The sequence below is a fragment of the Brachycentrus maculatus genome, unplaced genomic scaffold, assembly GCF_059751285.1.
Source record: "Brachycentrus maculatus isolate JH-2025_06_01 unplaced genomic scaffold, ASM5975128v1 h1tg000309l, whole genome shotgun sequence".
NCBI classification, from domain to species: Eukaryota; Metazoa; Arthropoda; class Insecta; order Trichoptera; family Brachycentridae; genus Brachycentrus; species Brachycentrus maculatus.
In genome coordinates, this window is record NW_028281059.1 from 968,742 (window position 1) to 983,074 (window position 14,333).

The 14,333-nt window shown below is 28.6% G+C and overlaps 1 protein-coding gene across 1 annotated transcript; it reads right to left on the reverse strand.

Moving 5' to 3' along the window:
• Window positions 1-305: 305 nt before the first annotated feature.
• On the reverse strand, window positions 306-13,709 carry y (L-dopachrome tautomerase yellow). The gene is made up of 4 exons (XM_088267926.1): window positions 13,661-13,709; window positions 10,863-11,094; window positions 1,550-1,738; window positions 306-1,459 (listed from the first exon to the last, which is right to left on the reverse strand). The coding sequence occupies exons 2-4, from the start codon at window positions 11,092-11,094 to the stop codon at window positions 516-518; spliced, it is 1,365 nt and encodes a 454-aa protein (XP_088124052.1). The 5' UTR covers window positions 13,661-13,709; the 3' UTR covers window positions 306-515.
• Window positions 13,710-14,333: the final 624 nt, after the last annotated feature.

The following is a 14,333-nucleotide window of genomic DNA, read 5'->3' on the forward strand; positions in this document are numbered from 1 at the left end:
ATTTTATTAATTTTTTACATATGAATACATTCTGCAAAAAGTGACAAAGTCAATTCGTATTATTTTAACGGTAGATCATCTACATGATTAAAAGCTCATTGAGACGTTTCATAAACTATTTTTTGGTATTTATCAAACATTCTAGATTTAGGTTGAAAACTTTTTCTGAACTTTAAACCATGATTTAGAAATGATAAATTGTTCAGTTATTGCAGCTCAATGTCATTAATTTTTAACTTTTGGTCAGTTTTTGCAGTCTATATTATTTTGGTTGCAATAAATAATTTAAAAATAAAAATAATGAGTAAAAGTTTTTTTAAATGGTTTTATTAATTCAAACATGAAGATTGTGAAGTATAAAATAAATAAATTTCCCATGTGTTTTATGCATTATTCGTAATCACTGGATCACTACCAAATATGTGTATATTTTAACGAAATAAATCTTAAGTTACGTATTTACATTAGGAAACCAGCTTAAAAGCTGAGAAATAATGTGGAAGTGTAATTCTTAATCAATACAAGTTTTCGTGAACTCTGTAGTGCCTGTGTCCCCAAGGCAAAGAGTTCAAGGTTGGTAAACGATTGTATTGTGGCCCAAAGCTTGAAGAAGGTCTTCCAAACGGACGATACAGAGTAGGAGCAATCGTCTGTCGTTGGGGAACTTGGACATCGCATACGGATCCACGAACCATTTCACTCACTGGAGCGGAATAAACCCTGAAGTTAACATCGTTGAAGTCGAGGTCAGCTTCTAAAAAGACAGGCATGCGGTCTGACATAACCCACACGTTTCCGCTGTTATCGAACTTGACATCGCTGGGGAAAACAAGACCGACGTCATCCTTATCACTAACGGCTAGATTATTCGGCTTGTAAGGAAGGCTGGAGTGCCAGCATCCGATAGCGTTTTGATCAACCAAATTGAAGAACATAAGACCATTTTCATTCATCGCCTTGGATGAAAGATGTCCATTTGGCCCGCGAGTTCCTAGAGCCGTGAAGTCTTGGTACGAGTCAGACACGCGGTTGCTATCTCTCAATACACTGGTCGATACAGAGAACTCCCTGTTGCTGGCGATCGGACTGAAATACAGAGTTCTGAAGCCGTCTTGTTTGATTGGGGAGAGAGCCATTCCAAAGATACCTTCCTCGAACCATTGGAAATTAAGTCCGGCGATGTTGAAATCTCCGAGTAGAGGGTCGGGCAAGAAGAATCCGTGGGTGTATCTCCAAGACCTGTTTTGTTGCCAGGAGTACGAGATCAAACCATAACCGAGTTCGTCTGAGAAGTATGCGTAGGTATCCTCGCAAGAGCTACCGACATCCACAGCAATATTAGCAATGAAGGTGTTGGCGTTTGTGTCTTCCGGTCTGAATTCGTACCTTCGAATACGTCTATCAGTATTCAAATCATACACGTTCAAAGCGTAGGGGCAAGGATTTGTAGTGGTGTTTCCTGTAACGAGAAAGAACATCATCATATCAATTGTCGTTCATATAGTAATTCGTTTTAAAATATATAGTTTCGATAGATTTTTTAACTAACCGATTCCATAAGTTCCAGTGTCTAAGACCCACAGTCTTCCACAAGAATCAGCCTTAACGCGGTAAACGGTTGTCAGTCCTGTGGCACAATTTCCCAATTCGTTCTCTGCTAAACTTGGGTATGGAATGAGAGGAGGATTCTCTGGCTGCACCTGGTCAGTTCTGATGTAGTTCAAAGTGGATGGAATTCCTGTATTAAAATAATAAGAAATCAAATTTAGTCACTTCATTAATTGATTCAGCAGTCACATTGTAGTAATATCTTAACATTCTATTCAAAAAATTCTATTGCGACACGTGTCTCGATGCATTTCGTGTTTTCATAATTTCTAACACCATTAAAATGATTCGAAATGTATTGAAACACGTATCACAATAGATTTTTATTGGTATTTAATTAAAAACTAATCCATATCTGCTCCCCATGTGGAGCATACGAATTCCACAAACTAGTTTTTTGGATTTATTTATTTATTGAGTGGTATATACCAAATAAAATTCAAATTAAAAACAGATTTATTGAGTAGTGGTAAAAAATAAAAATGTTGTTTTGAACGATGTACATATCTTGACAGCAAAAGATTTTTGTAAAAAAATAAAGGTCATACATGAAATGTATTTTTACTTTGAATAATATCATAACAGTTTGGATCTATGTATATTCTCTGTTCACATACATATTTCACAATCTCTGATAAACTGTACATTTATATTTTATATTTGCTCATATAAGTTTGATTGATTTCCAGTATATATTTTCTAATTAAAATATCTTGATATTATAAAAATATGTACCTACTTAGTTTGAACATTTAATAATCATTTTTAATTAATTATATTAATATTTACATAAAATTATTTCTATGGGGTTAAATTATAATACCCGTTATATTTTTCATCGATAATCCTAAATCAAAGAAAATACATGGTGATTACAAAATCCCTGGGTTGTCGGAGCATACAAAACCAGAGGTACAGATAAATTTACCTACAAATTAATTATGTACATAAATATATGATAAATAATTCCAGCTCAGGTTTTAGATGCATTTCGTGAAGTAGTTCGAGGTGAGGTAATTACCTAACTTGTATATTTCACATCGACTTTGTAGCATTTTCAATCAGTTAAATGTACCACATAATTAATAATTATGACATATTCCTTTCAAAGTCGACAAAACCCACGACAGTTATATTGCGGTCCTTTTATAAATATCTAATTAAAAATAATTAATATTTTGTAGTTATTATTTAAAGTGAGTAATTAAAACAAATTGTTTACATAACTGAAAGTAGTTAAAACATTGTTGAACTGGAGTACATTATGCAGCGAATGAATGATACGCTCCATACATAATTATCGTATGAAATAATAGTAACGTAACTTCCTCTTCACCTGCAATTTTCGCATAATTTTAATGTACAATTAAACACTCTGATTATTTAATACCATTAAATCATATATAAGATTGACAAAAAATAACAATTATTTTATAAGACGTCGATTCCGAACAGTTCCCAAATATATAAATATTAATAACCGTGTTTTCTTTGAAATGTTTTTTACATTAATTTATAAATTAAGATTGACTTAATTTTCATTTTAATTATCTACAAACCAGCAATAAATTCAAATATAATAGGTTTCTCAACTCAAGACAAAGCATCTATGATTTTTATACAAAAAAGACGCAAGTCTTAGCATTCCGAGAGTATGATCTGGGATTTGGCTAGCTAAAGTGATGATTTTTTTCACTAATGTAATGTGTAACGTCTACCCATTTATAAATATCCATATCGCATTATTTTTTTAAAGATGTTATATTGTTAGATTTCTTACAAATATTTATTATTATTTTACAAAAAATGGAGTGTATGGCTGACATTGGCACCTTTGGTTAAAAATTTTGGGAAGTATATGGCATAATTAAATTGAATAATCCAGTATCTGATAAAAAAATAATTAAAAAAAGTAGAAAACTGAATACCCCTGTTTATGTATTATACGGTTTTAATCATAACACTGCTAAAACCATAGTATTCAGGAATTTGACAGATTGAATATAATGAGGCAGTGCATATTAAGTACATATATTAAACCTTTTCATACGCTTACACTATGAGAAAACAAGTTATCTTAGGTACTATGTAGGTATATCTTAGGTACTATGTAGGTTGTCCGCCTCCGTAGTGTAATGGTCAGCACGCTCGGCTACCGTTCTGGAGGTCCCGGGTTCGATTCCCAAGGGGGGTAAAATAAATATAAGTGATTTTTTCACTGTAATATTTATTCAATATTACCATGGACTGGTACCTGAAGCGGAGGGCTGATCACCTTTCCTTCATGTGTAAAACGATCAAGATAACACTGCGTTTATATGACACAGTGCCCAATGCACCATTGGGGTGCGGATAAGGGTTTTATATATATTATATAGTACCTGAACCATTTAACTATTTTACGCCAACACAAAATTAAGTCAAGTTGCTGCGCCTTTATAAGCCTCAGTAGTCCAAATTTATACAAACCCACGCAGTGTCTAATAATATAATAATATTTTGTTAATAATACATAAGCAGTTAGCGAGATTTAAAACAAAATTATAATAATGATATTAATATTATTTATTGTATCGGACACTGGATTATTCAGCCGACGGATGAGATGTCAATTTTAAAAGTGCCTATGAAATTTATGTATAAAAACATACATACATACATAGATACATACATATTTTAACAATCTGTTCACGGAAAAAACTATTATAAGTTTGTTATTGTACCTCTTTACTCCCTTAATTCTCATTCACGTTCATTCCATGTTTGTCCCTATTACTATGCAAAAGACTAGTACAATCTGATCTAAACATTACAAAAATAGCGATACATAAATGACGGCTCTATAGATAATGTGTTAAAAGCGTCTAAGTGTGATACAAAATGGATTCATAATAATTACTTGATATCTACATAATGTAAAACGCTACATAAAAAAGCTAACGTATACCTGTATGTACTAAGATTATTTGATCAAGCAAAAATGCAAAATATCTATTTGTTTGTTAACCCCTGACCTTGCATATGTAATAGAAAATAATATATTTCATTTTCCTTTACACTTACTTGTAAAAAATAAATACAAATTCTGTAATTATTTGACGGTCTAATATCAAATTTAAATGATTAACACCATCTCAAGATATGGAATAAAACGATGTTATTATTATCTTTTTGATTACTTTTTTCCCTTTTATGTATAATTGAATACGAAAATGGTAAAGTTATTCTAGGACAAAACTGTAATCGTTCGGAAAACTATGTCGGCCTTTATTTTACGAACATAAACAAACATTTCGCAATACCAGATATCTACTTTACTTCAGTAACCATAAATTCTTCGAATCAAATAAATCTGTAGGTATCGTATTTATACAAATACACTTATGCACGTATTACTATGCAATGCAAAGATCAGATCAGGTGTAGAAAGATAATAGCACATAATGAGACAAGAGACTAGGAATAGTGATATTACTATACACCGAGAAATTTTGGTACTTTATTGTATAATATTTTAATGAATCAAGAAAAAATAATACTAAGTATTATGAAAAATAAAAAAACGGTAAAGTACAATAATCTTTACATTTATTTTAATAATGATACAATTTTTTTTCCCTCTCGAAACCAATAAAATAATTTTTCTTATATATATACAGTATTACATATTAAATGACTTGTAAATATCAAAGTTGTTGATTGGGTACAAGCTTATACTAATAAAGGGTTTTGATTCAATATAATCAATATTCAAATAAATAATTTTAAATTTCTCATTTTAATCACTGTAAATCTTTTTATAACTAAATTACAATGTTTACTGGTTTCAAAGCTATCAGTTTCTTCCTCAAATCTTAAGAACGAAGGCGTTCGCGTTGAATTTTCTCATTATAGGCCTCGTATTCTTTTAAGTACTAACTCGAATATTTAATCTTAAATTGAAATCAAATCGTTTTGAAATCTTTTTAATTACTAGGCTCGTGTCACTCGTAAATAAATATATATTGATTGACAAATGTATGTCAAATACATTAATCTAAATTTGCGTAGGTACATTTACTTTTGGTAATTTATTTTAATCTAAATTTGCATAGGAACATTACACAAACATTAATATAAAGGTACATATAATTGTGACTTAATAAATTTTAATGTAAATTCTGATATATTTTAGAAAGGTTCTTTTCAAGGTTTTCTTCAAAAGAATTGTCGTTGCTTATTAAAAATATTGTGATATATTAAATGATTATTATCTTTAAAATACCAATTAAATGTTTTGACCACTTTTTTTTGTGAACGCCCCTTAAATTTTGTACTAATTGGTAAACATATTTTGTTAACTAGTGAAACTTAATAATAATAATAATAATAAAAACCCTTATCCGCACCCCAATGGTGCATAGGGCACTGTGTTATATTAACGCAGTGTTATCTTGATCGTTTACACATGAAGGAAAGGTGATCAGCCCTCCGCTTCAGGTACCAGTCCATGGTAATATTGAATAAATATTACAGTGAGAAAATCACTTATATTTATTTTACCCCCCTTGGGTATCGAGCCCGGGACCTCCAGAACGGTAGCCGAGCGTGCTGACCATTACACTACGGAGGCGGACAAACTTAGCTATCATATTTTTTAAAGTTTATACAAAGATTACAGAAATTGAAAAAAAAATTAAATACACATCTCTAAGACCCTAAATACACATGGTAAGATACAGATTGGAGCATACTTAATTTCTATTTTAGTATGCTGATTTCGATAGCTTCATTCCAAACAAATTATTTTCATGAAGTTTGAATAACTGGTAAGTTCTTATAATTCTGACTTTTTTTATTTCTGATTTTTTTTAATGAAGTACCTTTTGATTTAATATAATGTACCAGGATGTTAGCATTTCCAGGATATTGTCTAATATTTACTTAATTATAGTAAACACGTATTTAATTAAAATGATATATGATTACTAATGAGAAGGGCTTTAAATTTTTATTAGTTTGAAAGTAATATTATGTGTTCATCGGATATACGGTAGGTACTCAAATACATACATAGTAGTGTAAAAGAGTTGCACCAAAGTAGGTAGGTACATACTTGGATTTTACAAAATTGACCGATTTTTAAAACGGTTAATTATTTTAAAGTATTTTAATTAATGTTCTAATTTTTAGTTTCTGCAATAATTGTAAATTATTTCACTACTTGTTATATAGGAAGGAATTCGTCATGCGTAACTTCACGCTGAGCTATATTCCTAACACTGGTCGTCATGAAAATCTACTACCGTTTTAGGGAGAATCTCAGGGCAGATTTTGTAGATATATCTAAATATATAATTATCTTAAAAAAATCATAAAACATCATAATTTATTTAAATTAGTGTTATTTGAAAACATTGTTTATTAAAAAAAAAGTATTTGGTATAGTTAGTTTGAACAATTTTTAAATTATTAAAATTGAATATATACTGAGATACATTTTACCAATTAAATTCTGTAATGAGTGCGGATGATATTTGTATTTAAACAAAAGAGTTTTTAATATGAGAAAATTAGTGTCTGGTAGTGGTCATTTTTTTAGATCCATTTATATCCAAATGCTATTCAATGAGTCGTATTAGAGGAATTTTTAATATCGATCAATAATAAAGATAATAAAACGATATATTTCCAATAAAAGCACGTTAATAAATTCGGATCAAGTTTATATTTTTAATATAATTTTTTGAGTCCGATTTTGCACAGAAATAAAAATTTTGATGGTATACTTTATGGTTAAAGAAATACCTACGAAAATACTTCGTTGCATATCCCCTTTAATTATATTTCCATATGTACATATGCAATTCGGTGAAAGAAATCCGAATAAGATAACGAAATAACCCTTTGTTGATATGATTCTATCTTGATAGGTATATTGTAGTAACATTGCAGTAGTGAACTAGATTGAAAAACCGGTTGTTCGAAGCTCAAGAGAAATTCTGTTATGAATTCTCTTATACAGGTGTAACGTAAACATTGAATTACATAAAAACACTAACAACAATGAATTAAATCATTTAAGAAAAACCTTTTCATGGATCACACATTTAAATTTTTAAAAAATTACTGTGATAAACAATTATCATTCATTAATTCATTCGGCAAGAACAGTTTTAGCAACAACAAAAAAGATCGTCGATCAATACTAAAATTAAAAAAGACTATTCGTTATTTATATTTGTGATTAGTAAGCCGATGACCGAAACAACGAAGATTCTTTTATTAAACTGGGATTCAGATCATTCATTTGCACTCGGTCAGTGCAAATTAATGAATTATTAGGATCGGTAACAAACGACCCGCTTCTAAAACTCTTTGTCTGCCCTATACAGATGTTTTTTGGAGACAATTAATTAACGATAGCAAAAAATATTTTGACAAAATATTTTAAAAACGGTAATATTTAAAATATGCTCTCTAAATTATGCCAATTTTTATAGAAACGTATTTTCTGATTCACCTGTATATAATTAAATATATTATATAAATATTCATTGCCATATATATTATTAATTAATGAACTTGAAAATACGATATTGATGTTTGAAACTGATAATTAAAGGATACCTACAGTGAAATTCTCCATCTACAGTAATATAATAGTAAGTTTATTTTTAGTTGAGATGCAGTGTTTTCTTGATCACGTATTACATTAAGACAATTCACTTTAGGAACCAGTTCAGGATGAAATTGAAATATGAAAAAAATGTTTTCGAGTGAAAAATCATTTTAATCCTCTGGCATTTTTATTTTATTTTAAATGATGTGGTTTGGAAGTATGAAAAGGATGTAAAAAAAAAAGAAAAATGGAGCTCTATTTCACATCTTTAAACATTTTTTATATTGATATTGTAGATTCGGGTCAGTTCATTAATTGAGTTTTATTGTAATTTGGATCAATTCCGTATAATATTTCCATAGCTTTAAAGCAGTAATGTAATGTGAATATGTAGGTAAGAGTATATAAATATTAATATGTACATAATTACTTTATATTACATTCTACTCGGTTGGCATTTTTCATTAATTAGTAGGTACCTATTAGAGATATGAAACACAGGGAAATTAAGGCAATAATGAAAAAAACGAAATAGACTTAATTACTTTTACTGTAGTCACACAATTGCATAAGAATTTGCAAAACATTCCGATGCACGATTTTTGCATATACCTACTTGTATTATATGAGTTAATATGTTTATAACAATAATAGCAAATGACCGAACTGTTGTAATTCGAGTTAACTGTCAATGGTCTCAAATAATAGATTGATTATCTTGAAGACTTTCTATGCATTTGACCATAACGTATTATTGGAATGACAACTCCAAATACTAGTCAAATGAATAAATACCTGCACGTAGATAGCTAATATTTCTACTCATTGTCCATATTCACCCCGAGGCTAATTTGGCAAATGAGTCATGTTGATTCATAGTCATACAAGTGTATATATGTGTACGAGTGCATATCGGATACTTTTAGAGAAGGAGTTATACTGTTCACCATAAGAGTTGATGTAAAAAATACGTATCCTGATTTTTATATTGCATATCCATATAGATCCGTTATAAGTTTGTAAGAAATTGTCTATAAACGACGTTTTTGTTTTGTATTAGTTTCGGATCAACTCTTATGGCGTAAGGTTTACCACGGTATATTTAAATTGATTCTATGGCTCATGTACTATATTTTTGTTGATTAGTGAAACTTAAAAAAAAAAAAACTGGAAATCCTTTGACATCTAAACTACCAAAAATATCACCCTTAAACAACTTATTTCATTATCGGTTTTACTGTTTTTATAATGCATATCTAACCGAATGAAAATATATGAAATATTAATTATTGTAGTAAAAAATAGGTTTTGGAAAAATTGGCCTTATCTATACAATTGATTTTTTTTATATTTATTTTTATATGTAAGGATTATATAAATTAAATGTGTTTTTGTATCACGGAGAGAATATAGCATATATTGTAACTATAAACGAAATTAAGTTTTATCCGAGAGAATTTTTGTCATGTGTAAGTAAAAGTGGCACACGCAACACTATTTTCTCCTTGTTTAAATAATTTAATAATAATGACATAATAATATGAGAAAAAAAGACATCTATGTAAATTTGAATAGACGTGAGAAACATTTAGAAATAGGTTTGAGAAAAATGTGACAGTGTCATGTATAATCTACTATTAGTGAATATATATATTAAAATTAATTTAGAATAATAAGAAAATTTAATGGTCACTTACAAAAAACACTCGCATGTTTGAAAAATGTATGGATGTTTGCATGTATGGATGTTTAAATGTAAATCTTTTAATTCTCTTTATTTTACCTTTAGTATACTGTTTTATTTTATGTTTTACTTGGTTAATACCACTATTTCTTAAAAACTACTTCGCCATGTGTTTCGATGTATTTCGAATTATTTTCGAACACCGTATGTGAAGCTTAATATAAATTTTATAGAGGTGGTCTTGGGATGTTGAAGGATGAAGGGGGTAGAAACTGTTTTTTATTTATTTTTTATCTAGAACAAAGATAATAGAGAGGAGGGAGGCTTTAGTCATTGTTATATTGTTAGATTTAACAGCTTAGTGGTATTTACCAAGTTAAACTTAAGTAAAAAACAAATAGAAATTATCACAACGTAACTACAGAACCAATTAATGAATTTGCTTTTATTTCTTTTAATCATTTGTGTTATGTTCTTTTTATATTGTATTTTAACTAATATATGTAACATTATGAACCATATCCACTCTTTACTATGCTATATACTATGCTCGGATAAATGATGAATAAAAAAATAATTATAGAAAAATTGTCCCGTTACGTTAATGCTAAGATCTCAACTATTTAACTTAGATTGAGCTCGGCTGCACTCAGGGCTGCACGTGTATTTAAGCTAAATTTTATTAGAATACATATATATTGGATTTTTTGTTTGTTTTTAAGAATGTATATTAAAAATGTATTTCGATTTTTTTAACCCCCTACCTTTCAAAAACTCTATTTTTTTCACAACCATATTATATTTATTTCGAAGAAAAACTAATTTTATCAATACAAAAATGACTTACCTGGGCTAAGGAAAAAATTAAGTTGCGGTTGAACGAATACTAGGTCTTAACAGATTTCTTTTTAAGGTCAGTGCTAATATGAAAAGCATCTCATTATAAAGTAAGGGTAGTCGGTGGCTTACCTTCACGCCATCTAGGCACGGTGACGAAGAGTTTGTTCTTCCAGACTTCAATACCAACGGGAAGATTGTTTTCTGGTATGAAGGCTCTGGTCTGCAAGGCTTGCTGACGCGAGTACTCATCGGGGTAGGCATAGTCCACTGCCGTCCAGGAATACCTTTCCTGGAGTTTAACTGCTGCGTCACACCCCAGCATCAGGGTACAGAGACCCACCAAGAAAAGTGACAACTTCATCTGTTAAGAGAAATACAACGTTTAAGGACATTCACGATTCTACCAACATAATTTTTACTATTATTTTAATTTAATTAAGTTACAAGATTATTTAAATAATTTAATTCATTTTCTAGACATTTCTACTTTATAATCTTAAAATTCAGTGAGCCGATCTCCAATAAAGAGATTAACAATTTGTTGTTTATTTTGCGTGTGATATAATTTTTAAATTTTTTTTAAGAATACGTTTGAATAAAACAATTAAATACTACACTTTCTTCAAAAGGTAATTTTAATTTAGATATATAAAAATAAAATAAAATAAACTGATAATATGCCACAAATTATACATATGGTATATGTATGAGAAATACACTCAATGGTAAATTGATTGCGAATAAAGAAAATACACCAAGTTTTTTCATTATAATTACATTATTATACTGGAACAAAATACTCCATATCAACTTTTCTGTAAATATATATGCACATATTTTATTCCTAGTAATGAAAAGTATTATTATAAGTATAAAATACATTTTGACTATGAGTTCTGGATGATAATCATATTTGTGATTTATATCCGTACGCCATTTTTTTATGTAAAAGTGGATTTTTTAATTTACTATTCTACTTGCATTTTTTTATGCGTTAATTATTTTTACTATCTATGCATATTATAAAAAAATAATGGAAAGAAAATATGGATATTGTTTTTAATTTTTACAATGTTTTTATGTAAAAATTCTAAAAACGATAAACATTGTATTGTTCTTGTGTAACTAAACTTATAAATAATAGTAAAAATATAATTATATAAAAATTATAAGTATATTATAACATGAATAATTATAAAAAATCACCTACATATTCTATATACCTAATTTACAAGTTATAATATTGTGCTATCAGTGTTTTTGTCGTAAAAATCTCGTTAAAGGTCTGTGCGTTTTAAATACAAAATTAAATAGTATTATAAGTAAAATGTGTATAAGTAAAAAGTCCGCCTCCGTAGTGTAATGGTCAGCACGCTCGGCTACCGTTCTGGACGTCCCGGGTTCGATTCCCAAGGGGGGTAAAATAAATATAAGTAATTTTTTCACTGTCATATTTATTCAATATTACCCTGGACTGGTACCTGAAGCGGAGGGCTGATCACCTTTCCTTCATGTGTAAACGATCAAGATAACACTGCGTTTATATGACGCAGTGCCCTATGCACTATTGGGGTGCGGATAAGGGTTTTATTTATTATAAGTAAAATGAATCGTCTCCAATCTCATGCAATTCAAATAAACATTATAAGAAATAATGTATCCGTCTACACAGGTCAATGTGGCTAGATACAGGAATTTCTACCTATGGCTAGTATTGCTAGTTAATACGTCTTAGAATTTTATTTTCAATGTCAATAAAAATGCCTCTGTGCAAGAACCATACCAGGATACCAGCAACTGTCGTCGCATCGTGGGAAAAAATAAATAACATCCAATAGGAATGCATTTAAGGTTGCATTGATTTGATATTTTTTTCATTTAGTTCAGATTTCTACAATTATACATTTTATCGATATCAGTTGTAATATTTAGCGAGGGCAGATATCCATGTAGTCAACATTAAATTTGTTCGCTCCGTCTGTGACCAGTGGTAATAAAGGTACAGTTTGATGACAATAAATTAATATTGTATTTATTTACCTACAGTTTCGTTAAATTTCTTGAGCTGATTATATCAAATAGCAATTTTAGCTTATAAACAGAATTAAACCACATTTAGATGGAAAATTATTTATAATAATACTCGTATATATAAAATTGTAAAAACACTTGAGTCATATTTTATTGTATTAAAATGACTAGTTTCGAAGGCTATGCTTCCATCTTCAGTTCTAAATATAAACTATATTATTCAGCTCATATTTAGACCTGAAGATTGAAGCAAAGCTTCCGAAAGCAGTGGTTATAAAAAAAAAAAAATATATATATATATATATATATATATATATATATATATATATATATATATATATATATATATATATATATATATATATATATATATATATATATATATATATATATATATATATATATATATATATATATATATATATATATATATATATATATATATATATATATATATATATATATATATATATATATATACTCGTACATGTATAATCATAATTTTCATATATCATGATTCAGTATAAATTGATGGAGATTTTACAATATGATAAAATTGCAATAGTACAATCCTTCAAGAATAATAAGAATTTTTGTATTAAACTTTAAATCACTCACCATTTTTTTAGTCTATTCAATTGTATTTTATTGTCAAAAGAAAGTCAAGAAAATGAAAAAAGTTTGAAAATGCTAAAACTAGGCGAAAGAATTGTCACAAAATAGATTTTTTGTGTTATTTTAAAACTTGAAATAATAATAAGGATATTAAAATGAGTCGAACTTATGAATTTATGTATTAAACAGTACTATAGCACTACACTAAATAGACCAGAAAAAATACATAAACACATTTAAATACAAAGGTCTAAATATCAAAAATATTTTGTTTAACTTGCCTTAAAATATGACAATTATATGTTGATCACTGCCAAACCACTGACTGATACTAATCCATGAAATAACTAGGCTTTAAATAGTCACCCTTCCATTATTGTCATAGTTCTAGCGGAAAAAAATCAACCTTAAATATGAGCCAACAATATACAACCATTATAAAAAAGTTCTTTATTCGCAACATGTAAATATTATACAACCAAGCAAACGCGAAGAACCTTTTGCGACGTTCACTTTTCCCTTTCTTGTTTCATTGGCCAAGTGTATTTCAACCCCACTTTTACAAAATATTTTAATGTAGTTAATAATTTACAAAATTTCAATTCACTTGTAAATTCATACGTACACACAAATTCAATTTATATTTTTTATATATAATAATAGTAACAATATAGACATTAATATTACTTGATCAATAGTTTATTAGCATAGTAACTACAGTAATGTCTGCTTACTATATATATTAAGCTTTTTTATTTAAAAAAGTGTTATTCTTATGGCAAATGAATTATCGATTGTTAAAAGCTTTTTTTTTTTTAAGTTCATACATATATATGTATGTATAATATATGTTTATCGTAGTCATACAGGAGAAAGTGACCAAGTGCATTGTTTTACAAAAACGTGATCATTGACTATTTGATATCTTACTAGCTTAATATTGCCCTGAAAAAA